This window comes from Theobroma cacao, chromosome 4 (assembly GCF_000208745.1).
Source record: "Theobroma cacao cultivar B97-61/B2 chromosome 4, Criollo_cocoa_genome_V2, whole genome shotgun sequence".
Classification (NCBI taxonomy): domain Eukaryota; kingdom Viridiplantae; phylum Streptophyta; class Magnoliopsida; order Malvales; family Malvaceae; genus Theobroma; species Theobroma cacao.
In genome coordinates this window covers 28,584,453-28,611,825 of record NC_030853.1, presented here as the reverse complement: position 1 = coordinate 28,611,825, position 27,373 = coordinate 28,584,453, and the positions used below count along the sequence as shown (strand labels likewise).

The following is a 27,373-nucleotide window of genomic DNA, read 5'->3' as shown; positions in this document are numbered from 1 at the left end:
TTTTTTTTTTAATTTATGGTAGATACATATTTTTAATTCAAAAAACGAATTTAAAAAAAACTCAAAAATATAAAAAAAATTTATAAATTCAAAGACTTATTCATTTCTCTTCAATATTAAAAATCCGTGATACCAACATTTGGTTATTTAACAAATTTTATCTATGTATTAAAAAAAATCAAGAGTGAGGAATAAAAAGAAAAAAAATGACTTTGTAAATTATTAATTGGGATTATAACTTATGAAGCAGAAAGTTTTTTTAAACAAAAAATTGAAAGAAGAGATATTCAAATTTGTTTTTTGGACAGAAAAATTATACATCAATCAATAAATTCAATGTTCAAAATGTAAAAAGTAATTTTTTGATTACCTACACCCAAAAAATAACTCTTATCTTTGTTTGCTTTTTCGAGCTTGATTAAGAAATGAAGTTGATTAATTGGTTGTCCAAGTTACTGTCAGGTGGTTACAAAGTCTTGCTTTTATTTCAGATGAAGGCGACAATTCATACGACTTTTTATTAACTAATTGTAATAATAAAAACAAATTTTGCAAGGCCACATGAGCTCTAACCTTGTAAAGCTGTGTGCTTTGTTTAACATTATTCCTTCGTTGACTTCTAACAGCGCATATGCATATAAATACGAAATTTCAATCGAATAAGAAAAGAAAACATCTTCCTGCGTTAATACATTTTACTTCAAGGATTCGAGAGAAAGACAAATTTAGTTAACCGTGGCGTTCAGATGGGGAGACGTGTCCATTGATCTCGGCTTGGAGCAAACCACTTGGGAGTTTTTTTTTTTTATGTACGGGTTCCTAGAATAAGAGAAACAACCTGGAAGATGTCATTGTCCGTTAGCAAACGTCATCGAAATATTATGTATTTTATGAAAGCTCATTGCTCAGATTAGATCAGAGATGATGATTTATATAAAGAAATGAATCTTCTCGTGCTGTACTTCAGAACTCCAGAGTTATCGCTACAGCCAGTTAGCACCACGAAATGTTCCTTTTGCCTCTGTGGGAGTTATGACCACTGCCAGTCTTGCCAGTTAGCACTAGTCCTTTTGCCACATTTAAACAGTTCTGTAAAGAGTAATGTCAAAATCTGGAGCAAACACGAGATTTGCAAAGTCGCAACAAAGCTCAATCATTCATCACTTTGTTCCTCTTCAATGCAATAGTTATAATAGAACAAGTGTGGGAGACGAGATGACAAAAAGATCAGAGACCAATGACAATTGTTTTAACTCACTCAACTTGGAAAACCATACTAAAGCAATCTATGTAGCCCTAATTTCACAATTAGAAGGAAAAAATGGCGTGAAGATAATTAGGCAGCCTTACTCCTGAAAGCAATATACAACAATCTGAAGGATGTATGTCTGATTCCCTATGAAGCATACCTCCTGAAGAAGAGATGCTATGTGTAGAGCTCCACATAATTAGCCCTGCACCGCAAGGGCCTGTAAGTGATCTATGAAAACTTGTAAGCTCAAATCATCTGTAAATATGATATCTGACCCATCCGTGTAAGTTGAATCCTGAGTAACAGAGGGGTTTAACTTGGCAAGAAGAAACCTTGCCTGACTGCTATGCTGGTCACATTTAACAAGCTTCGGAGGTGGAACTCGTCCAGCCACCAACTGCCCTGCATCAAGCTCTGGGGCTTCCAACAACTTACTCAGATTCCCATGGTTTGGGTCTTTATCATAACCAAGCTTTCTCCATTGAGCAATCTTGGATCCATAATGAATAACCACATAAAAGTAAGAGTCAAAGAGTAAAATAACATCTGGGGATATAGAGCGAATGTCTAAGAGGACCGGAACTGGAGGCCCATCAAATGAATACTGTAGAAGTGTGGGTTGGATCATGACAATTGAATCCATAACTCCTTCGCGATTCAGCATCAGCCGAAAGAATGCAGTTTCATCAGGGGTACTGTTAAAGACATCAAGAAATTGGGACCTTCTTAAATAGAACATGAATTGGGGGTAAAGAGAGAAGTTTGATGAAAGACGAAATGAAGAAGGATCTTCCTGTATATAGTCTCCAAATTTGGAAGCAAAATGGATAAGTGTATCATCCAGCCATCTGATAACATCTCTAGCATTACATGTCTCCGCTCGGTGGATGGCAAGTCTGGCCATAACTGAAGCTGCTGCTTCTTGATCAAACCCAGCAGGAATTTCTGGTGACTGCTTTGCAACCCATCTTCTTGCAGCAGTTGTCACCCTCTTCCGGATTCCCATGTTCCCATGTCTATATCGTGTTATGAACTGTATCAGAAATGCAGATCCAGCTTGAGGTTTATGCTCATCATTTATTTGGAAGAAGAAAGCAATACATGTTTTATTAGTAAGTGTACCCAACTTCCACATGTAAGTACCGCCATCCCCAATCTCATTGTCACTCACTAAATTATTCTTCTTCTTAAGAGAAACACAAGGTCCAAGGGCTCCACAGATTTTTACATCTTTAGTGGTCACTATCTCAATGGTTGCATCAAAATGCATCTTCAAATTTCCCTCTTCATCACGACTAAATATATGCCTCATGGATTTTCTGAATTGATCTGATTCGAAAGACTCCCCCAGAATCATGAATCCACCTGAACTCTCCACAGGTACTCTTAGTTCTGCTGCTCCAACTTGATCCAGAGAACAAGCAAATAAATCAAGAACAACAGATGAATCACATAGTCTCTGTGATAATCTCTTATAAAAGGTGCTAGACTTTCGATAGTATGGTGCCTGACCATTTATAAGATCCCTATGATTTCTAATAGCATTACCAAGATCTGAGTCTACAACAATCCCTGGGCCCAGAGTAGCAGGTCCAGATGTGAAGACCATGATCCTGGACCCCGTGTTCACCAAGCATCCTTCCAAAAGTCCTAGTGCAGTTGATATTGCCGCTCCAGTTGACCTTTGAGGCCGATAGCCTGATGTCATCTGCGCAAAAGAATGAAGCTCCTCGATTGCAGACGTTATATTGAACTCACATTCAGATATGGGCAGTAGAAAACTCTGCTTCTGGATAACAGGGGTCTTTCCAAGTTGCTGTAGCTTTGTACCACCAAGTCCAAGAAACTTTTGTATCTGAGTGCACCAAAGGAAACAAAATCAGTTAATCACATTAAAACTAAAAATGTTCAACAAAAGCAGAGTGCTAGGAGGCTTGAGCAGCTCAGGCGGCAGCACCATTTTGACTTTCACTCATACCAGCAGCTCCTCCCTTAAAAATAATCTAACTAATTCAACAGTAACAACCACTCCCACATTTCAATTTAGCATCCAAATATCAATATGAGAAACTACAACGTCCCATCTTTCAACTTTATATCGAAAGAAATTTGGCCAAAACAAGAACTGTATTACCAAATGTTCTCCCCATTGCCAACAAAATACAATCACTACCAATAGATCCCAACTTTCAATTTAACATTCAAATAACAACACAATAAACTAAAATGTCCCATCATTCAACTCTACATCGGAAAAACACAGCTTTAGACCATAATAATTGCATTCAAAACAACCAAAGGATTCTCTAAATACACTAACAATATAGTACAATTCTTGATCACATTGCATAACAAACTATTCAGAAACAATTATCCAACAAAAAGAAAACGAAGTCTTCAGCGTCTCCTAGTTTCCAATTCTCATTACCTGCTCCGACGAAAGCTCCCGATCACCATGAAAGACGACAACCCTCGAACACTCCGAAAACCCAAGGTCATACACATTCACCATTGCATCAAACGTAACCAACGCAACCAGCGCGCTCTCCGGCAATTGTTCCACCACGCGCAACAACTCACTCTTAACCCCTCTCAACTCCTCTTCCTCCAAACACCCATCAACCACGAACACAAATGCCGGACCTCTAACACCCACCTCTCCGGCCAACGCCGTCATTTTCAGTGACGTCATTGACGATAACGAAGACGACGACAGCGATGACCCAATAGGATTACTAACGGAATTGACAGTTTTTGCGTATTCAACGGAGCTGTAATTTGGGAAGAGTTCGGCAGGGAGGTTGGATTCACGGAGTGAAGAAGAGTAAGTTCGCGGGAAAGGGTTTTTGAAGAAACAGAAAGGGCAAAACCAGATACGGGAGGTGTAATCAACGCGCGCGTATGGGTTCAAAACGGCGCCACACTTGGAACAAGTGAGAGGGTCGTAACGGAGGATCGGAAGCTCCGCGAATTCCGTTAACGGCGTGCACATGACGGCGAGTGGGATGGTTAAGTCGGGTTTCGTTGTCGGCCAAGAGTGCCACGGCCATCGTAGGCCTTCGATCGCCTCTAGTTCGTTAAAATCCATATCAGAAAATCTTTCGTGGGGTTTTTTATTTGTGGTTTTTTAGCTCGGTGGGCAGGGAATGGGGTTTGCTTGGTTGAAATGAAAGTGAGGGAAAACGGGGAAGAAAGTGAAAAACCCTGATCGGAGGAGTTGGGTTTTGGGATTTTTATGGATTTGATCGGAAGTTATCGTTGGCGGCCGGCCGATCATGTATTTTACTAGTATATTATTCATTTTTTGGGTATTGGCTTTGGCCTTAAGCAAGCTGTTTACCCGAACCTTTTTTATTTCATTCTTTATTTTCTTTACTATTTGTCTTTTTAACTATATTTCAGTTTCTATTTTGATCTAAAAAAATTGAAAAAACATTTTTTGACACAAAAAAAAAGAAAATTGTATTCTTATAGGAAGGGCATGTTGTAATTACAAATGAAAAAGGTTTATGCAAAGTGACACATATATGTTATAATTAAAAATTATATAAAAAATCATATGATTAATGGAAATAAAAATAAAAATATTCAATTAATGTTAATTATTAATATTTAAATGTGGTGAATGATTTTAAATATGCATTTATTTTATGTCATGTTACACATGATGTATGCTTATACATAATTATATAAATAATGTATGATATAAATTATGATATTTTATTAGTAATTGAATCAAAATTTATCAAATAATTTCATTTAATATCAAATATTGAATGATAATTTAATTTTACGATTAAAATTATTATCATAATTTTTTTTTTAAAAATGATAACATGAATATTAATATTTTCTTTGATAACACTAATGTTAATATAAAAAATATGGTTAAAAAAAGAAAAAAAATTACTTCTTTCTTGTCAACTTCCAAATTCCAATTTATACCAAACAAGGGAGCAAAGAGAGAGAGAAAAAAATTGTGAACATATGGTCCACGAAAACGGTCCAAGTTTCCATCCTTTTCCATTGTTTTCCTATCATCCAAACAAAAAGCAAAAGAAGTTTTTTTATCTATTTCCATGTTCCTTCACCAAATTTTAACGTTTTCACTTCTTATATGGTTTTTTAACCTTCGATTTCATTCACAGAGCGGCGGTAAACAAGGGGCAAATATTTGGACTCTTTTTTTACGTAAGATTTTATAAAGAATGGAGCTTTAGATCTCATGGGCATCACGGAATTCACGCTCAAATCCTGCGCCATGGCCTCCCTCTCCAAAACAATCTCATCACCAAGCTGGTAGCCCTCAACTCCCCCGACCATGCTCACGTCATCTTCAACCGAATCCCTTCTCCAAATAACTTGTGTTGGAATTCAATAATCAAAGGCTTAATTTACCCAACATAGCTCTCCTAGAAGTTCCCTCCTTTTGTACCTCAAAATGGATAGAGAAGGCATTAAACTCAGTTATCTTAAGTACGCATTTCTTCTCCTGGCTTCTTCAGCCTCCGAGGCTTAGCTCAGACTTTGAAGGTGAACAAATCCATATAGCCATGTAAACAAACCGGGGTTTCAATTTCATGTCTTTGTAAATTAGTAATTGTTTGATTAATATGTACTTTGAAGGCTTGCTTTTGGAGTTTGCCCGGGATGTTTGGGATGACATGGAGGAGAAAGATTAGGTTACTTGGAATTGATCAATGATATCCGGATATGTATCATGGGAAGAGATTGATCGGAAAGGGAATTTCAAGGGTAAGTGCCAGAGTTTGATATCATTGCAGAGAATATTGCTAAATCAATCAAGGCAAGGCACATGGCAAAAAACAATTCGTTTGTTGAAGCTGTTGCTCGCCATGGTTACGAGCATTCCATGAGTTTGAAAATTTTGTGAAGAAAGATTGGTCCCAAAATCGAGCTACATGAGGATGGGATCAAAAGTCAAACAGTACAGTGCACATATTTGGACTTCAACCAAGCAACATATTGCTTATGGCAGAGACCAAAACTGCTGGTTTAATTTGATCTCTTAACATTTAAGCACCTGTTCAAAGGAAATGCTAGATGCAGTTTGGTCTGATAGTTCCACTTTACTGAAAATGGCAGTTGTTCGGGACATTCAATCCAAACATGTGGTCTCCAACAAACTTTTGGCAACCCCTTCAGGCTTTGCATAAATTAAAAAAATATATAATATACAAATCTTATAGCCTGGTAGCCTTTGAAATATGCTCTCGAAGTTAAGGACTTAAAGCAGCATGCAACTTTAATTTTTCATTTTCTTTTTATTTTGAGGATTTTCATGAAGTCGTGGTTAATGTATGAGGGAATTGGATTTACTTATCAGGCAGGCTCAACAAGAGCAATTCGATTTTCAATCCTTGTTGATACAAAAAATGCAAATTAAAAATCTATATATATATGAGGGCTGCAGTTTCTGATGGGTCATACTCGAATTCCGACCAAGCCCAGTAGCCCAAATCTTGGAAGACTTCGGGGCCACTTTGATCACCTGTGGCAAGGCTGGTCTAATTGTGCCAGAAACTCTTCTTGCTCCGCGGTCGTTAATAGAGAACGCGCGCCGACTGGCTATCGAGTGACTGTCTCGAAATGTTTGGTATTTCTTATGGAGAGCTCTTCCTCTTGATTGGAGCCACTGCTGCTCTAGTAGGTAATTCTTCTCTCTCTCTATATATATATATATATGTGTGTGTGTGTGTGTGTGTGTGTATTGTGGGGTTAATTGGGATTCTGGGTTTTCAAGAAATACTCTCATTGTTGTTAAAAAGAAAGCTTTTTTTTTAAGCCAAAAATTGAAATGGGTTTAGTGTTTTATCCATTGTAGGACCAAAGGATCTCCCAAAAATTGCAAGAACAGCTGGAAGGTTAGCAGGTCGAGCAATTGGGTATGTTCAATTAGCTCGTGGCCAATTCGATAATGTTATGCAACAATCTCAAGCTCGCCAGGTACTTCTTTTTCATTTAACAAAGTTAAAGAAACCAGACTTTACCAGATAAAATTTCTATTTTTATTGCTATTCTTGTTCTTCCTGCCAAGAAATTTCAAACTCCTTGAATGTCCATTGTAGGTAACATTTCTAGATTGTATAGTATGTAATATAGAAAAGGAAATGTGTATAGTGAACATAATCTGTGAAGGTAGTGGTAGCGACAAATTTAGGGAGGTTTCTGTTTCACCTTATGGTGGTCTGACGTGTTTAGGTTCACAAAGAGCTTCAAGATACAATGGCACAACTAGATGCAATTCGGTATGAAATACGGAGTTTATCTCTCATGAATCCTGGTCCTATGACTCGAAGACTGATGGATAGTCCTCCAGAGCCTGCTTCTGATAGTAATGGTAGTGATCTTGGTTTAAATTATATGTTAGCATTGCTACCTTGTTCTGCTTCATGTTACGTAACTTCCTCCCTGCCCTCTTCTTTTGTCTGTGTGTTTTTTAGCAGGTACAATTCCACCTGGGAAAGGTGAAGAAGAGAAGAATTCAGATGATGCTGTGAAGAAGGTTTTGAATCTAATCATTATTACTGATACCCTTTCTTCATGTTTTATTTGTTTTTTTTTATTCATAAAGCATGTCTCCTTTGCATCGTCTTGATTCCGCACATGCATCCTTCTCAGGATTATAATGTCAAATCTTTGGCTTCAACTAATTTGCATAGCCAAGCAACTGCCTATGCGAGATTGGCTGAATCTGAAGCTGTTAAAGCTGATTCAGCGAAGTGCAGTGTAGAAGAAGAAAATCTTAATTATGAATTTGGTGAACTCACTGTTCTTCCAGTTTCAGCTAAAGATGCTGGATTCCTTGCAGATCAAAAAGGTCATAAGATTTCTTATCAATTATTTACTAAATTTTATTTTTATTAATTATGTTTATTTGCACCTGCATTTGAAGGTTTCTAGATATTGTTTTTCTGTTTCTATGGATCATGTTCTTCTTTGAAGAAGTTTTGATTTTATGTGGTATAAGATCAGAGCTCTCTTCTAAATTTTCTTCTCTAGCATCGAAATTGTTGAAAGTACTGTGCTTTTATGTATGCATGTCCATTTTGGGGTTGTATGTATATGAATGTGTATGTTTTGATGAAAACATCAGGTTCCTGCATCATATTTTTATTGCAGAATAGGCAATGCAACTCCTACTATCTCTTTAACTTATGATATTAACTTCCTGTCAATATAAAGAAGTCTTGATACAACCCTCCTTCTTCTATTTTCAATATGGACTCAGCTGTTGCCTAAACATAACAGATCTGAACTCTTTTCCAGGAAAGAATGTACATTTATCCCATGTAATGAAAATATTTGCATGTTCAATTGCTTTTGCAACCTTTTTCTATTTACTTCTTTTAAGAGTCATGTTAAATGAATGTGCTCATATAAGTAGCTGTTGATTGTGGTGACAGAAAGTGCAAAAGGATCAGACATTGTGTTGGAAGCAGTATTAGAGGCAGAGGTGGCACGGAATGCCAAAGATTTCTTTTCTCTTCCTCAAAATCAATTACAATAAATAAGAAGGTAGTGCTTTTTAGTCTTTGCTATCTTCTGAGCAGTATAATCATATAACTTTTCTCTGCCTCAAAATCAAAATGTGAAGTCCTGCTTGTTCATCCAAGCCAATTTGTAGCCTCTTAATAATCGCAAATTGCTTTAACTTCTTCTGTGCTCTGTCATATGCTTGGATTGCTTTATGATTTACTTCAAGAAGTTTTCTTAACTTTCTAGTTGAACTCTTTAATGTCTAGTTTCAATATTTGTAATCTATTCCCATACAAAACAGTGTATATAGTTGCTAACGATGTGACTTTATTGTTGAGCATTTTACATGCATTAGAACAGTAATCCTAAGGAAGAAATAGTTCGCAACAATCGACCTAATGGCTTTATTCAATAATTTCACTAAGCAACCAACTTACCTTCTAGTTTAGATATCCAACACTAGCAACTTGTGTTGTTATTGTATTGTTCAGTCTAACATCCAATATCTCCTATCAATTATAAGAGGGCAAGAGCTGTCATTGCTTCAATCAACAAGCTTTGCTGCCTTCTGAGTGAGTACTGTATTACTTCTCTCCAGTTATTCCCAATGTCTAGAAGTAGGGGCGTATTTCTTTAGATGATCCTCAAGATCTTGCCGTTCAAGCTGAATCCAATGACCCTTGTGGTTTTGAACAAGTCCTTTGTTCTCTCTTTGCCACCAGTTTGGAGGGACTAGGTAATGGTCCTTCAAGAAGTCAGTTGCCTTGTTCACCAATGCAATGTCCCTTCCATTGGCAAGAACAAACTTTCTTCCCTTCCCATGGTACCTTTTCATATTCAAAATAAAAGGCCAAAGAATTATTATAATTAAACCCAAAGCTTGCCCATTGTCTGCATGGTTTTTCAAATGGCATTATTATGAAGAATATAGCAATGTCCTAATCAGGATACACGAATTGCTGATACCATCCCACAGTTTGATGTATCAAGTGAATACATGAAACAGTTTAATATGTAAAGTCAACGATTTACCATGATGACAATTATTACTGTATGAATAGAATTTTCATATTCAATTAACTTTTATAAAAATGCAAAATCTTTAAAAAGTAGGATCATATCAATCTGTAGTACTGCAAGAATAAGAAAACGACTAAGTATTTAGTTATTTGCTGTTAATAATTTCTTTGTAATAATTACTACAAAATCCTATTCTAGCAAGTACAGCATTTAGGTTGATAAATTCTAAATTTTTAAAGGCACTTCATGAAAAGCATGCACTGCATAAATAAATGAATGATATTTTGCATCCTTTTTGAGGAAAAAATGATGATAATGTCGAAATTCAGGGTTGAGTGGTAGTGACCTATTGTGAATAACATATGGGTGGTGAAAATTGACAAGGGAAAGAAAGAAACAGAAGCAGACATGATATAAAAGAAATTTGGACATAACATGCAGTAAAACCTACTTTGGTTCAATGGTTCTGTCAAGGTAGGTGACTGTTGAATATTGTGAATTCTAGACACCATCTTCCTATTTGTACCTTTAAATTCTTATTAGGTCTTAATCCATGGATGCAAATATGAGAAGAACAATTTTGCTTTCTTTTTGTTGAATTCTCTTGGAATTAAGACTGCTTTATAATTCCACAATTCTGTTAGACCTCATGATTAAGTAAAACTTCATCTTTGGTTATACAACCCAAAAACAAGAATATACTTACCCGTCAATTAAATGAAGGTGTGCTTCCAAGTTATGGAAGCATGCTAGATCATTTGTCTCTTTCAAGAAGGGGGAGTCTTTGTGGTTCAAAGCAAGTTCCACTCCAACATGTGAATACCACCATGAAAACCTTTCTGCTAGCTTTTGTAGTGTGGATGGTACACGTTCATTGAAAAATATCCCAGGTGCCAAAGGCACCTGGTCATGAACGTTCCTCACTCTCAGCACCTTCACTCCAAGCTTATCAATTCGCTCCTTAAACCTGATATTCCCAACTCGTGGCCCTGAGAATGAGAAAACGCATATAGGGGCTGCCTGCCCATCATCCATGATTTCTACTCCTGTCTCTGCTATATCATAAGCATTTAATATTGCTAGTGCGCTCCCTAGACTGTGACCTGTGATTGTTATGCTCAATTTCTCACCTTTGTGCTGCTGCATTAGTCTCTTGACCTCTGTTAGAACTTGCTCTCTTGCTGAGTACTTGCTAAATGGGCAATTTCTATTCCTGTCTGTGTACAAATGAAGAAATCCAGTCTCAACTTCGACTCTTGGATCAGGGCATGGGATCATGCGTACTTTAATTGGCCTTAGAAAGTACATAAAATCAGCTAGCCATTCCAGTCTTGTTACTGTGCCTCGCCAGGCAATTGTTATGTCCCTCCTTCCTAGATGTGCTGATGTTTCGTCATTTGACACTGCAACAAAACCAATCCAATTTGCTGCTTGACTCCATTTCTCAGACCTTAATGATCTTTTGAAGAAGCTGGGGAAGTTGATATTGCATGTGGCATGGAGGTAGCAGGTCACTTCATATCCATGTTGTGTCAAGCCAAGAGACTGGAAAAACTTGCCAGGACTAAATTTACAACTGCCACAATAGATGGAGAATGGATCAAAATCAAATGCATCATAACAAGCTTGAGCCATTTCTCCATAGCGAGTAAGCTCAGATCGTAGGAGGGGATGAAAGGGATCAAGCATACCAACCCAATCATCCTCACCATGTATCTTTCTCCAAGTGTCTGCTAATTTTATCTCAGGCTCTTCTGCTGTCTTAATTTCTTGAAGTTCTTTTACTCTCTCTGTTCCAATTTCTGAGAGAAGAGGCTGAGACTCATTTCCAGCTGACGCACTATTATTTATTTGGTTTATTTTCATGCTTCCTCTTCTTGATTGGCCTACGAATAGACTTGGAACATGATGTCTGTGTAGGAAGGTATTGTGCTCATGTCCATTTAAGAGCAATACCATCTTAAGTATAGGAACGGCCATTGATTAATTCTTCATAAACTGCTCAGGCTGGTAAAAGGGATAATCAAAAGGGGTGAGGCTGAGTATTGGTTAGGAAGATGATAATGTGGTGTTTAATGTGCTCTATATAATGTCCTTAGAGATGATTGGATGAAGGATTCAAACAAATTGTTATCTGACCTCTATTTTTGGCTTGTCCTTAGAGGTGATTGGATGAAGGATTCAAACAAGGATTGTTATCTGACCTCTATTTTTAATTTATGTATCAAGGACTTCTGAGGTAGTTCTGTAGTATCAAGGACTTCTGAGGTAGTTCTGTAGATAAGATTTAACTACTCCGATGGACTAATATGTAATGTAAACAATTTTTATAGTAGTAATGGTCATTGTCTAGGTCACTTTTTCAGGTTCCTTGTTTATATCTAAGTTCCAACAAATGGAAAAAAACAAAAGTGCTAACTGTTTATCTGGTCAATCAGGGTTAGGTCTTGCACGTGTCATTGTCTAGGTCACTCTTTCAGGTTCCTTGTTTATATCTAAGTTCCAACAACCAATAGTGTTAAACCGTTTATCTGGTCAATAAGGGTTTGGTCTTGCACATAACATTAGAGGGAAATAATATGAGAAAGAGAAAGACTTGTTCAACAAGTCAATATTGGAATTTTTAAGAGTGAGTTTTTTATTTGAGTTCAGTAGGGGATTACATATGAGTTTCATTGACCTGGCTTCAAATTATTTTCATTGAGCTAGTTGCTAGAAACAACATATAACTTTCTCTCTCTCTCTTTTTTTTTTTTTTTCTTGTGAGCTTCTGGTGGCAGCTTTCTTGAAATGATAATGTCTCTAACATGTTCACATCACAATTACCTGTCTCTCTCATGTTTACTTCCACCTGCATGTTAGTTAAGTATAAGAAAATAAAGCCAGCCTATTAATTTGTTGTAAGTCAACTGACTAACACTGAAACAGGAAGTTTTCCTCTCTGCAACCTGTGGCAGGAATGTAAGTTGTAGTGACCATCGGAAGTTTGAGAACATTAGGAAAAACAACTATGGAATTTGATAAAGAAAACTAGTTTAGAGAAGGATGGATCTTTCTTCTCCCCCTCGGAAACTTCTTTTACTTTCAATGAAAAGGCATTTGAGGCACGAGGGATGGACACCTAATTAAATCTGCCTCGAAAACTGTTTCCTTTTCTTTCAGTGAAAGAGCATCCAAGGAATAAAACAGCTATTTTAGACTGCTATATTTTGTTCATTGATGTATGTTTGTAATATCAAGTTTCTTAGATGTTAAAGTCTATTGCTTTGCCGCTTTCAGTTAGGCTGAATTTGCAAGACTTGGCGAATCCTCATATGCATGGTTATATATGTTCGGAAGTTTTAACACATGCTCCAGGGGATGAAGATCTCAAATTTGGGCTACTTGATCAGTTTTGTGTTGAGGGTTGACTTTTTCTCATTTTGTAAGTTCTCCTATAATGCCTTCTCTTTCATTAGGAAATGACCAAGTGTATTTATAAAATTACAAATTATTGAAGTTGTCATCATATGACCTCAGTTTCCTAATACTATAAATGTGACCAATGTTATTCACTTATACTTATAGTGGAAGACATTCAAATTGTTGATTATTGACATCATGGGGGGAAGGTGGATAGAAACAGCAGAGCATTTGGAAACAAGCAATGATGTCTATATATTATACAATTTGTCTTGCAAGTTCCTATCTTTGAACAAAAGAAAGTTTATCTATTGTTGTAAGTGTTTCTTTTTTCCTCCTCTCATGGGCTTTGATAATAGAAATAACTAGTCAGAGTCTGGTCCACAGGGTTTCCTGTCTAATTTGGGCTCTATCTGTGAGCTTGGGAGGATGGGCCTGCGGTTCAAGCAAACAATTCTTTACTAGGTTTTAGATGAACGAGTCAGAACTTTTGTAAGCACTTTTCCACACCTTTGGCTTTGGATGGTTCAATCTTTTTACTTGGATGCTTTTAGCAATTGATATAAGAAAGAATTAGCTTCCAGGTTTGATCCTTTCCTTTGTCATTTATTTTAAACAAAATTATAAGAAGTAAAAACTTGAGAAATATTTATCCAATTTTGTGTTTTGCCACTTGAGCTTAGTTCAAGTGATTAAGATGATGGGGTGAGACTTGAGTAAAAATTCCAGATTCGAGTCGTAATATTCTCTTTGATCAACACGATGATATATTAATTCTCCAATCCGATGAAGATATTCATTTAATCCCCTCTCTTACTGCAAATCCTTTTGTACCTGTTTGAAGCTTTCAATTTCCAAAAAAGGTTACACTTAAATCTGAAAAGAGGAGTTTAAGTTAATGAGATGAGAATAAATTGTCGTGTTATGTAACTTAAAATCTAATGAAATTGTGATGTGTCTATCAATATATAATCCTTGAAACAAGTATATATGTAGATTAACCACAGACTCTTTGCTTTGACAATGAACTTACGTATATTACTATTAAGTAATGAGCAGTATTAAAGAAAGGTTTTTGGTGCCTTCCATAATGATTTGGTTGTGTATAAGGTGACATCAAATTTCACAAATTATATATTTCTATCAGAGATATTGAACATGAGATTGCCATTACGCCAGATCCAAGAAAAACCCTTTATATATATAACAAACAATATTAGAGAGAGAGAAGGAACAGCATTATAGAAATAACCTAAATAATGTTAGTGATCCCAGAAAAATTAAATTGATATGTTTATGAAATATACAAAAAAAAAAAAAAAAAGACAACAGGCAGAGGCAAGTGCTGGTACAAACCACCGTCTCTACTTTTATAAAATTCAGCCACTTTCAGCCAGCAGCCTTACATTCACCAGTCAAATTGTTATGTTTTTTATTATCTCCCCCACACTTCTCCCCCTCCCAAATTAAAAAAAAAAAAAAACTGATAACCAGTAAACAGCATAAACTAATGGTCATGAATGAATGCCCCCCATCAGCCTGCACATGGCCTTGTTCCCCCCTTCCCTCATGGGGGTCCTGAAATTCTAACAAATTTCAATGTACTCCATTATACACTAGAATATATATATAAAACAATAGTAACATAACAATGCAAATAATTAAATTAATAAATGAAGAATATGGAATTACATGATATGAAGAATCTTTTTGATTGGAGGTAGAGGGAAAGAAAAAGGTATTAGCATTAAAACTGGGGGGAAAGGAATAAAACACATACACAACAACTATGACAGCAAGGACGACCAGACAATAGCAAAAACAGGTGATTATTAAACAAGCCCCATTAGCAATAAACAAGCCAGACAATAGGGTTAAGTTTATTGCTTCTTGTCCATTACAAATGTCCCAGATCTTTTTTGCATATCTATATACCAAATATCAAATAAAAATACAGACACATCCAAAGGTGCAGCCAGCTAGCCTTGCTCTATTCCAGGATCTTGTTGCAGCAATCCAGGCTTTAGGGATACAGAACTTGGAAAGAACCAGCAGCTGGCCAAACGCTAGGTGTATGGTTTAGGCTCTGCTCTTGCATTTCTCCATTGCTCTTGGAGCTGAAAATTTTAACAAAAACTAGCCTTTGTTAGTGATCATAAAGTTAAATCCAGCTAAAGTAAATAAGTGAGTGAGTGAATGAAGAAACATATACCAAGCCCAATTGCTTCTGATCCTTTCATTATGCGCAAGCGCTTGCATGAGTCAACAAACATCCTGCGAGAAAAAATTAAGCAAGGATTAGCTGTGCAAAATTTCACCTCATTACAATATTTAGTTAAGGGTTAAACTGATAGATGTAGCAGCTTTCTATGTCCCAGCGCCTGGCCTAGCCCGCCTTTTCTCTTGCTGCTAAACGATGTAGATATAGAGGCATTTAATGAAGACTATCACACTTATGCAAAATTCCTTGTTTGATTGATTATAATTTTGAAGCTTTGGGCTTGTTATTTTGTTCATGGGACTGAATCTAGAACTTACTCCCATGGGACATCCCCCACGAGCATCCAGTCACCATCCTTATCTTCATAGGTTGGCACATAATCGGAACTGTTGAGAAGATCCATCAACTTGCTCTCATTCATGAAGTCTATCATTCCTTGAGCTCCATAGTTACCTTCAACACAAAAAACAGCCATGTCAAAATTTAGTTTTTAATTTGTCAGAGAAGAAGAAAAAACAATACCATGAAATTATGCAGATGCCAAGCTAGAGATGCAACCTAAATTCTAGCCTCTTACACTGACAACTCTAAAAGTTGTAACATTATTCAACCTTGAGGATACTGCTTTCGTGCGTTCTTTACAGTTTGGTTTCAGCATATAAATCGGAGCTTGTCCTCATTACTACAAAAAGATAACAGTAACCGGGCAGCTTTTCTCTCCTTCTGTAGCCTAAAAATACACTCTTTTTTGGCATGTAATATTATCTAATGAAACATCTTTTCTCAAAGTCAAAACCTACCTTTTATTTTTCCTTTATGAAGAAGTTTAAAATCCTGAAAAGTCCTTTTTGAAGGCAATAAATATTACAGGCATATATTTTTTCTAGCTTGTCATTTCAAGCAGTAGGGATATGTTTTGGGGGGTTATGGACATGATCACATGGATGATGGATCTATTCAAAATAAAAATGGTACTTGTTAGCATTATTTTCTTTTTTCTGTCTAACTGCCATAATTGTATGGAGTATACTTACCCATAGTGAAGGAACTGAACATCTTAGCCAAGGCATCAGATAACTCTTGGTAGCTCTTGTACATCTTCAAATCTACCTTTCGCAGATATGGGGCACCATCCATGCAAACCTTCACAAACGCTGCACCACCACTGCTAGCTTTCTTATCACTTTCCTCACAGCTGTTTTTCTGGTTAGCCATAATGTTCTTCCTGTAAGATCGAACTGGCGGCCAACCCACAACTTGTGCCCTGAAAATCCAACCCCAAATGTTATTATATATATTACTCTTTAAAAACAACAAAGAATTACTAAATCAAGAAAGAACCCTAATATCCTTTGTAGAAAAGGAACAGATATAATACTTTAATATAGTATGGGAAGTTTGACATAGATAACTGAGCAAAAAAAGTTTGATAGAGATATCAGAAAGCATAAAGAGATAAAAAAATGGTGGGTTCTTTTATTTGACTTACTTGGCTGGTGGTTTTGCAGGATCTTTGGTGCAAGCAGGGAGGAGAGTTTTTTCTTTTGAACCATTCTCTATGTTCTTGTTCAGATCCATGCCAGTTTCCTTAGACTGAAGATTCAGCTTCAAATCAACAGTCTCAGAGAAGCCTCTTTTCCCAGTAGTCTTTGGAGTTTCCACTTCATTTCCGCCACCACCTCCTCCACCTCCACCTCCACCAGGCAATCCAAGACACAGCTCAGTCTCTTTGAAGTTCAAATCACGCTCAGCACCAAGCATGTTGGCCATTTTGCGACTAACTTCCATGGAAAAAATAATCTCTTGACCTTTTCTTATTCCTTTCTTTTGCTCCTATCTCTCTCTCTCTCTCTTGTGTTTTCTTGATATATAGCTTTTGCCTCTGCTTCTTCTGTCTGGTTTCTTTCGCTATTATGTTTGCTAACAAAGAAAGAGAGAGAATCCTCAATAATATAACTGTGGGGTGTTCCTTGTATGGCTGCATGTGTACGTCACATCAGCTTCATGATCTATGGTTTGTCAACACGTGGAGGGAGATGGGACGTCCATCTTGAACCAAGAACTTCAACCGACTTTGATTGCACAGTGTACGTGATTCGATTCTTGGGTTGGGCAGGTCGTCTCCACAGTTGCTCGTTTGGTCAACTATACATCACATGCAAAGCACTTGGATTGAAGGGAGTCGAGAGATGGTAAAAGAGATTTAAACATGGTGAAAAAATAACCTAGCCGTTTGGTGGACCTAATAATCAGTTAGCCTTTCTTTAGAATCATTACATGAAAGATTATACCTATTAGGTTACTTTCTTGCAAAAGATTGGAAACTTCAATGAATCAATGGGATATCATTTCTCTAGGACAATTTTGTCCTTAAACTTGACTATATATATTATACTATTAAACTTGATTATTAACACTTTCGAACATTTAATTCAATAATAAATACATATAAGTATATTTATTTTTTACTTAAAAAGTTTAGTTTAAAATCCTTCTTCCCTCCACTTTTATTCTATAAACTAATACTTAATACTTATATGATTGAAAATGGTTCAAAGAAAAACATTGGATTAGTTTGAATAGCAATTAATGTAAAAAAATTACTATAATTTATTATTAAGTTAAAAATTTGGGATGCTGACGCGCCAATATTTAACATCAAAGTAAGGCAAATAACACATTAACTAGTCACGCTTTTAAATAAAACTCACTTAATAAAATTATGGAAACCTACAACCTTGATCACTAATCATAGAGTTTGAAGAGTTTTCTATTATTTTACATTTAATATACCCCAGGTCCAAGTTAAATTTTTGAACATCAATCATTACTTAATCTTTCTTTTTGCAGAGAAAGAAAAAAATTGATCATCATTCTCACATTAATTTTTGAAACCCATTATCAAATTGAAAACTATCATCTTGTGGGCATAATGAGAAGTCACAAAAGGTTAACTAATCACATGCATGTGGAAGGTTTTTCTTTTTCTTTTTGAGGTATTGCCAATTTGCATCTTCCATTCCAATTAATGGTATCAGATGGGTGTTTAGAAGAAGCATATGATTATGCACGACCCAATCTTATACTATATTGCATAAATTAAATAAAAAAATGGTGATTATTTTATAGTAAAGATACTTCTAAGAACCTTCCAATTATGCACATTCTCACATGAACCAATAATTCATCCCATGCAACACCCAGTTTTATTAAATATATCAATCTGATAAAGCGGCAGTATGTCTTCACTGCACAAATAAAATTGTTTTTCTCCCAATTTTAACTTTGTTTTTTTTTTGTTTTTCTTCTTCTCTTTTACTACTTGACAAATCTCTTAAAAGGGTTGAATTATTGACTTAGAACAACTGAAAAGGAGGAAAAGAAAAAAAGAAAGTTTGGATCAGCTGCAGCTAGAAGACAACTTTCTTGAATTGACACTTGCCCACCCCCTGGGGATTAATTATTTTTTTAAATATAATTACATCCTCAATTTGGGTCTTCTCTTTCTAGGACAGCATACTTTCCACTGGAAATTTTCAGGTAAAGTTCATCGAGTTGTTTTATTTAAATCATTGAGGTTATGTCATGAAATAAAAATAATTACCTTTGAAATTCTTACATTAAACATTAAGAAACCCAAAGAACCATTGCCTCATTCCATCACCCTTTTGTATTAAAAACAATTACATGTTGTCTAATGTTTGTTTGGAAATAAATCACCAATTTTTCCATACAAAGCTTAATTTCGCTCTAAGTTTTTTCCCTTCTGAGGTTGTCTGTACTAAAACAGGTACTATCTCAAAACAACAGCTACCGCTGGGGTTACTACCAGTACAAAATGATAAGCAATGGAGAGTAGTTTTGGAGACTAATAATAATTTTTTTTCTTTTGTTTTGGTCAAATTAAGCCATGAAAAAATGGGTGGCATTGGCATGAGCCATATTGTGTTACCTATTTCCCCAGTAGGACACATAAACGTACGTACCAATAGCAAGCTATCAACATCACTCATTCTAAAGCCCTTCGAGGCCATGGTTGTGACTTAGAGACAGGTCACATCCCTAGGAGAAGGAAACATCCCTAACCCAAGCTGTGCCCTTGCCTTGTCAACGTCCCCAACCCCATTTTGGATTGTTTCTTTCTAACCTACCTCTATGATATTATGTATAATTATCCCCGCCCATGACTCTTAGCCATTCCCATCCACATCTTCTTTTAACATTACCCAATTAATTCAACCCTTTCAAGGAAAGGGAAAAGAAAAAGAGAATACCCTTTTCATCTTTTGGACTTGGTAGAGTCAAAATCATATAAGAATACAAAGAAACCTCTCTATACTTTCTACAGGAAAAGGAAAAGGAAGCCCCCCACTTTGGATAACTCTTGTTTTTTTTTTTTTTTTTACAATGTAAAGAACTAAGCTTTTTAGAGGATTTTGCGGTGTGGTCCAGATATAAAACTAGGATAGAGTCAAGATATCGTGTCAATATAGATTGTCCTGTGGTTGTTTTGTTGCCACAAAATGCCTTGGAAGACCTCAAATAGTACAAGATCAATATTGTTTTTGCTCCCAAAGTAAACAAAGTGATTTTCACGATCTCCCTTGAACTTTGGACGACTTTGGATGCCTTGGCCTCTTCATCACGATGTTACCATAAGCTTGTCCTATTTATATCACTCCCTCTCTCTCTTTCTTTGCTTCTTTCTATGCCCTCATATAGGGATGCATGCCTAGATATTTTTTAAAAAATCTTAGAACCTGTCAATGGCATGCTTCATTTGTCACAGAAACTATGTGGATGATTGTTCAAACATTTTCTAAAGTACTATATATATATATATATATATATATATATATATATAGTAGGAAAATCGGCCAAATTTCTTTTACTATAAACATAAGTAAGCTAATCAACAAGTTAAGTTCATACTTAATTACTTACTTAATTCAAAGGATGAATTAAATAAATCGCTAAAATAGAGGTGCTACATTATATTACATCGTTTATTGCATAGTTCAATATCTTTCACTGAATTAATTAAAGTTTAAAACAACATAAAAATCTTTATTAAAAAATGTTAATTTCGATTAGTTAACAGGTAATTATTGTTCATTGACAGTATATGAAATTTAACATTAACAATACTTAGGATAGAACATAAACTTATGATCTGTATATGGAAAATTAATGTACATATGACTGTAAGAGATGTAACCCTAGAAATGATAAGTAATTTGAACAAATGTGTCGGTTTAAAACTGTTGCTAGATTATGACAAATCATGTGGTCACAAGCATATCTTTTCCTCTCATTTAATTTGTATGTCTATGTATGTTATAATGTCACACAATTTTACTCATACTTATTCGGTTCACTGTGGACATTTTCAAACTCTTGAGAGCATTTTCAAAGTTGCTGTCTGGCTGTATGCCCTGGTGGATCAAATGGATTAAATCTGAAACTGATACTCTTTATTAGCAGAGCAGACAAGTCACATTAAGTGACAGTCCACAAGTTAATTAACATATTAATTATGAGCACTAATCTAGTTTATTAGGATTGGTCCTACAAACGCAATATATGAGAATCTCCTCGCAATAATATTATTCCAAATGTTGGTGGAACCTGGGACAGTGGTCGCCATGGTGGGGGCTGACCCAAGCCACTCTTTGCTTGGAATGTCTAAGCTAAAAAAATATGGCCTTACGCCTCACCAGGCTGCCCTTTGATTCATTATTTCTCTCCTAACGCGGTTTTTGCACTAACCTATCATTAACCCTTTTCTAATCCGTATCTGCATATGAAAGATAGTCAAGTCAAACAGTTTTTGCTCTTGCTTTTTTTTTTTTTTGGTTCAGCAGCTTCATGTCATCGATGACAAAAGGTTCGTAATAAGGGATTGATTACAGAAGATATACGTTCCTCCTATTTACTTAATGTTTAACTGAAACCAAAGAGGATACCGAATCAGTTTAGTGGCTGACAGAGGGATCACCAAGCTTTTTAAAAGGAGATTAGATGAATCAAGTTCTTTGTTACTTATACTGGAAAGGATCAAAGTTTAGTCGTTGTTTATTTCTTTTAGTTTTATCTTATTCTTCTTTACAGTTGCTGGTACCATAATCATTAGTTTAAGTAGTGGGTGAGGGTAACTGTTCTGTAATATTGACTGGGGATGTGGTGTTTTTGACCTGCTTGGTCTCCCTTGAGGACTAAACGTGTAATTATTATTAGTATTTCTCTTTTCCATTTTACTGAAGAATATCTGACTTGTGATGATCTTTATGTCCTGCCAAGAGTTATAAGCCAGTATTTCAGGATTTATTTATGAAAAGAACTGCTTGTAAATGGATAAATGAAGGCATGTGCATAAGAGAAGTATAGAAGAATACAAAACAGTACCTGTCAAGCATTTACTAGCGGGCCTATAGGCTACAACTAGATATATAAGTAAAGCGTGAGCAAATGGATGGATTGAGTGATTTGGTCCATCATATTTAAAGATCAAATAAATTAATTATTTTTAAAAAATCGATCAAATATAATGAAAAATCAAAACGATCAAATATAAAATTGGTTTGGTTGGTTTGATTTTGAATCAATAGATCAAAATTTTATCACTTTTTTTTTTTACAAATTATAATATTAAAACTTATAAACTTATAAACTTCATCCATAATTATATCTTATTTCATAATTATATATATATATATATATGAATTAATATATAAAACTTATATGTTATAATATTTTATATCAAAGTTTGTATAAATAATAACTAATTATAAATAATATATTATAAAAACTAAAGTAATAACTAATAAAGTTAATAACTGTAATCATATAAATAAAATTTATTATAAGTTACAATAATACTTATGTTGAATTAAATATATGTATATATATAATATATTCATATTATATATATAATTATTTATAAATAATATTAAAATGTTTTATACAATCATATAAATAAAGTCTATTATAAGTTATAATAATGCTTATATATAAATTAAATATATGTATATATAATATATGATTTATTATAGATATATAATTAATGACATAACTTATATATTATAATGTTTTATATCAAAATTTGTATAAATAATAACTAATTATAAACAATATATTATAAAATCTAAGGTGATAACAAATGAAGTTATTAAATATAATCATACAAATAAAGTTTATTATAAATTATAGTAATGCTCATGTATAATTATATATAATACATTTATACAATTATATATATATATTCATACCATTTTATATTACAAAATATTACTAAGGTATAATAATTATAACATATTAATATGTAAAATATTTACTATCATATATTATAATATTAACACATAACTTATATCATTTAAAATATATAATTTGTAATTTCATATTAATACATATTTATAAATAAATAAATATAATTAATATTAAATTACTATGATTATGATTTATATACGTATGTACAATACGTTAATATATTTTAAATATATTATTAATTAAGTTTACTATCAATTCTTTTTAATATATAAAAAATATTATTTATATGACTATATNATATGTATATATAATATATGACTTTATTATAGATATATAATTAATGACTTAACTTATATGTTATAATGTTTTATATCAAAATTTGTATAAATAATAACTAATTATAAACAATATATTATAAAATCTAAGGTGATAACAAATGAAGTTATTAAATATAATCATACAAATAAAGTTTATTATAAATTATAGTAATGCTTATGTATATGTATATATAATATATTTATACAATTATATGTATATATTCATACCATTTTATATTACAAAATATTACTAAGGTATAATAATTATAACATATTAATATGTAAAATATTTACTATCATATATTATAATATTAACATATAAATTATATCATTTAAAATATATAATTTGTAATTTCATATTAATATAGGTTTATATATATAGTTATTAATATTAAATTACTATGATTATGATTTATATACGTATGTACAATACGTTAATATATTTTAAATATATTATTAATTAAGTTTACTATCAATTCTTTTTAATATATAAAAAATATTATTTATATGACTATATATATAAATATATAAAAAATTAGTTTTATTTTTTAGTGAATTGGTCCAAAAATTTTAAAACCGAGAACCGATTAAAAAACCAATTAAACCAAATATTTTGGACCAATTGATCCAATGGATTAATTAGATCGAACCATTTTACCTAAATCGCATCTAATTTGAATGAATAATTGGTCTGTATTGATTTTGCTCACCTCTATACACAAGCCATGCACTTCCTCAAAACGGAAAAACAGAGGATGCCGTTAAGAGTAATGTAATGATAAAGATAAAGCAGGAGCTTTTCATTTAAGCAGATCATGAAGGAATAGTTGCTCTCAAAATGTTGACATCAGCTTAGAAGGCGGACTGTTCTATCATTAGCATATCCAAACTTAATTTAACTTTTGCGGAATTTATGAGCCTTTGTCCAATCTCCCCAGAAGAAGAAGAATAAAAAGAAGAAAAAGAACCCTTCTATTATTGACAAGAGGTGTGACTTTCAATGGATCAGCCCCATGAAAACGCCCATAAATCCCTGAAATAAAGGACGAAAAACGACGTATATCTTGAAGACGTACGGAGCAGAAGAATCCTTCTTTGCACTAATGGTGTTCGATTGACGCAATGCCTTAATCAAGGGGTCCATCAGCATTTAGAACTGACGTTTAAAGCCCCTCTCCTAACGGCTCTGCATGCCCCTTGAAACATTGTCCGTTCCGTTTGCAAATTGCAGCTGTGTCCTCTTAGGCTCCACACAATGGCAATTATACAGATCGTTACCAGCTCAACCCTTTGAATTTATGTCTGTCGCCGGTTAATGCTTAAGATTTGAGCTGGCAGACGGGTTGATGAATGTTTGAATATGGCAGTAGTTTCCACACTCATTGGCATGAGTTTTCCAGTATAACTAAGGAAGAAACATGGCCAGCTGCCTCTTATCAGACCCTCTAGCTCATTGCTGCAAGCAAATGTTGTTATTTTAGCAAAAGAAAGCCTACTTTTTCCTATTCTCAATTATGGCAGGAATTAGAATTTACAGTAAATAGTGATAAAATTATTGATTTGAAACCTACCTGGCCTGTTCCTCTTTTTTTAACAAAAAGTTCGGAACATAACCAACATTATGAATGTGTAGAAGTCATATGTACCAGGCAGATTATTATACATGTTAGCCGACATCAATTAGCCCAGAGTTAGAAACCCATCGCATTTCAATTATAGGGTGCCTGGAAATGCCTTCAGAAGGTGCCTGAAGCTGTCCCAGCCCATTTTACTGTAGTAGTCGCTACGGCCTACTATCTTAGAAAATTTTCATAGCCCATCTAGTTGTATAGGGCTGCTAGTCTGTTATGGGCCACTAAGGACCCTTTCAAATTTGTTTGTTTTGAAGGACTGCTTGAATCTTGCGCTGGGGAACGGAAACCTATAAGCTGTGTATATCCCCTAATCCCCTATTCAGTTACCCCCTACTCCACTTGCTGCAATTTAATAGGGAATTCCTTTTCTTTAAGGAAATTTTGGCCCTACTCCCTATTTTCACCGAAGATAAATGAACAGGATTTGATGCTATTTAACTCTTTTCTTATAGCTTAAAAATAGAGGGTAGGGAGAGGAGAGAGGACTAAGAAGTTGGCTTCCTAATTCTTATTCCATTGCTCAACTAATTCCTCTTTTCCCATTTTTTCCCTAAAGGCTAAAAACCTTGAAAATGAATGAAAACCATGCTCATTTGTTTACTTGACCCACCACCATGAAGCATTACTTGATGATAAGAACCTTGAATATAGTAGTAATTTTCGAAATTTGAATTCTATGTTGTTTATAGTTTTAGATAAAGAAAATGTTCGTACTTGGTATAGAACTCTTTTAAGTCCTGCAAGAGTTGCAATTTTCTAGTACCTGACAGGAGAACTTGATCAAGTACTCAGCATCTTGTCTCCAAATTTCGGAAGCATTCCGACCGACAAGCTGCTAGAACTAGAAAGCCTAGGTAGAGCTATGAAAGGAAAGCATACAGGACCATGAAACTTTTCATGCTTTTGTAACAGGACAAGTTTCAGTGGTGAAGCAAAGCATGGAGTACATCCGAACAGTAATAACCTAGGACAAGACTGACGATGAGTTTAACAAAGGGTCCCATGATGATTGATAATGTTCCAGCTCCGCGGTTTCTCAAAAGGCAGGGGGGGCCCTTTTGATACAACCATGAATGGTCATTGATGCATCGACGTGGCTTGACCTGGATCGGGCATTACTCTTTTAAACTTTCGACCTTCAAAGCCCTGGCTTCGTGCTGCAATGCAAATCTGCCAAATCATATCCGTAGATTGTCAATCAGAGCCTGACAGCCAGGGCAAACAAACAAACAAACAATCAGATTCTGATCACCCAGGATATCAGAAAATGGGACCCTCTCTTTTGGGTTACCCTCTCATGTGCTGGGGCCCGGAAGAGGAGAGGGCCAACTTGACCAATCGGGTTGCATCAGCATGCCACACGTGTACATCCGGATGATGCTTCCTAGCTCCTACTGCTTGTTATTATTAGTATCGATTCTTTCACCACTGGAGATCAAAATCCTGGTTTGGCTCCCCTTTCTATCTGAAAACAAAAGATTTCCCCACGCGCTCCTGCTTGAAGCCTTGAGTTGGGGTTCAACTTCCGACCAATTGGGGCCACTGCAGGTTGAACCGTGACCCGAACGCCCATCAGGATAATTTGACCCAATTATTGTTTCTTTAATGGAGATTGGAGAGACATTTATCATATAGTTTTAGATAATTGAAAGGTGTATTTACAAGAGAGAATTCATTTGCAACTTTCATTTTATTTTCTAATGCTTCTAGTTTGACTATTCTTTTTAAAATAAAAGAAAATTCAGAGAAATTTCAAAGAGAATTATGGTAAAAAGATCATTTCTTAATTAGTGTACTACAGATATAAAGAAGAAGGAACCTCATCTTCAGATTGTCTGCTAACTTTTCTCTTTTGCCAGACCAAAAAGGAGGAAGTTGTTTTTTTCTGCATTTTGTCATGCACACTCTTTTCCATCCTAAGACCTTAATAGCATTTTCTCTTACCCACCAAGCATATTTTGTGTGGAAGAAATAGGGTAGAAAGAAAAAGAAGATGACAGCTGCCACATCCTTTCTTACTAACAGTAACAAGAAGTGAAAAATAAGACAAAAAGATATCATTAAAAGTGAAAAATGTATGTTCCTTCTTCTTTCTGTTTCTCACCTTAGTAAAGAAAAGCAAAGCATCCAACTCATTTCCCCTTGTTCATTTCTCCTTGATCCTCTTTTCTTTTTTGGTATTATTGCATCACCCTTTCTTTTTCTTTTTTTTTTCCCTGCTGAATGGCATTAACTTCTGGTCATTTCATTCTTTACCTTGAATCTGTAAGTTATGAAGGTGCAATGCCAGATGAAAGAATTTGGTTAAATTCATGAATGAACTATGATTGCGGCAGAAAAAAATTAATGTGTTGCAACTTCAAATCAAGTCAACTTTACAATGAAGCTAGACTCATTTTCAATACAATTCTTTCTTAAGTTTAAATCATGTGCAAGTTCAGTTCACCAGAAGATAAGACCAAAGTTAATTTACCCCCAATGTCTGCTGCCATCAGCACATAGTTTGGTTTTTGCAGAAACATCATGACCTCCAAACACTGACAATTCAATTCAACTTTATCACACTCTCCCTTGTGTTTATTACATTTCCAAAGATTTTATGCACACGTAGCAATTAATTCATGAAATCCCAAATGCCTTGCTGTCCCCAGTTATAAAAAGAAAAAGAAAAAATCGAAAACCATGGGCTATTGAATTTAGCTTTCAATAACATTATCAAGACATCTACACCGCATGCACATGAGGAATTGAAAGAGAGGGT

At 34.8% G+C, this 27,373-nt stretch overlaps 4 protein-coding genes across 10 annotated transcripts; 1 reads left to right on the top strand and 3 right to left on the bottom strand.

The window, feature by feature from the left end:
* LOC18603120 (protein transport protein SEC23) lies at positions 549 to 4,586 on the bottom strand. 3 transcript variants are annotated; one of them, XM_007034899.2, is made up of 3 exons: positions 3,681 to 4,340; positions 1,410 to 3,107; positions 549 to 1,089 (listed from the first exon to the last, which is right to left on the bottom strand). In XM_007034899.2, exons 1-2 carry the CDS (start codon positions 4,338 to 4,340, stop codon positions 1,449 to 1,451), a joined length of 2,319 nt encoding a protein of 772 aa, XP_007034961.2. In that variant the 3' UTR covers positions 549 to 1,089; positions 1,410 to 1,448. The 3 variants fall into 3 exon arrangements, with proteins under 3 accessions (XP_007034961.2, XP_007034962.2, XP_007034960.2); XM_007034900.2 differs by lacking the exon at positions 549 to 1,089 and having other exon boundaries at positions 1,145 to 1,454; positions 1,590 to 3,107; positions 3,681 to 4,586; XM_007034898.2 differs by lacking the exon at positions 549 to 1,089 and having other exon boundaries at positions 1,145 to 3,107; positions 3,681 to 4,585.
* LOC18603118 (sec-independent protein translocase protein TatB) lies at positions 6,468 to 13,762 on the top strand. Of its 4 annotated transcripts, none has more exons than XR_001927652.1 (8): positions 6,472 to 6,923; positions 7,098 to 7,219; positions 7,475 to 7,613; positions 7,717 to 7,778; positions 7,895 to 8,093; positions 8,680 to 8,791; positions 13,052 to 13,196; positions 13,562 to 13,762. XR_001927652.1 is itself a non-coding variant. In XM_018120124.1 (7 exons), the coding sequence occupies exons 1-6, from the start codon at positions 6,863 to 6,865 to the stop codon at positions 8,781 to 8,783; spliced, it is 684 nt and encodes a 227-aa protein (XP_017975613.1). In that variant the 5' UTR covers positions 6,468 to 6,862; the 3' UTR covers positions 8,784 to 8,791; positions 13,052 to 13,476. The 4 variants fall into 4 exon arrangements, 2 of the variants coding, with proteins under 2 accessions (XP_017975613.1, XP_017975612.1); XR_001927651.1 differs by lacking the exon at positions 13,562 to 13,762 and adding an exon at positions 13,340 to 13,476; XM_018120124.1 differs by lacking the exon at positions 13,562 to 13,762 and having other exon boundaries at positions 6,468 to 6,923; positions 7,720 to 7,778; positions 13,052 to 13,476.
* On the bottom strand, positions 8,798 to 13,045 carry LOC18603119 (phospholipase A1-Igamma1, chloroplastic). 2 transcript variants are annotated; one of them, XM_018120122.1, is made up of 3 exons: positions 10,903 to 13,045; positions 10,479 to 10,761; positions 8,798 to 9,579 (listed from the first exon to the last, which is right to left on the bottom strand). In XM_018120122.1, the coding sequence occupies exons 1-3, from the start codon at positions 11,750 to 11,752 to the stop codon at positions 9,351 to 9,353; spliced, it is 1,362 nt and encodes a 453-aa protein (XP_017975611.1). In that variant the 5' UTR covers positions 11,753 to 13,045; the 3' UTR covers positions 8,798 to 9,350. The 2 variants fall into 2 exon arrangements, with proteins under 2 accessions (XP_017975611.1, XP_007034959.2); XM_007034897.2 differs by having other exon boundaries at positions 10,479 to 13,045.
* On the bottom strand, positions 14,896 to 17,321 carry LOC18603117 (auxin-responsive protein IAA14). Its single transcript, XM_007034894.2, has 5 exons — positions 16,885 to 17,321; positions 16,430 to 16,659; positions 15,713 to 15,848; positions 15,387 to 15,448; positions 14,896 to 15,291 (listed from the first exon to the last, which is right to left on the bottom strand). The coding sequence occupies exons 1-5, from the start codon at positions 17,181 to 17,183 to the stop codon at positions 15,254 to 15,256; spliced, it is 765 nt and encodes a 254-aa protein (XP_007034956.2). The 5' UTR covers positions 17,184 to 17,321; the 3' UTR covers positions 14,896 to 15,253.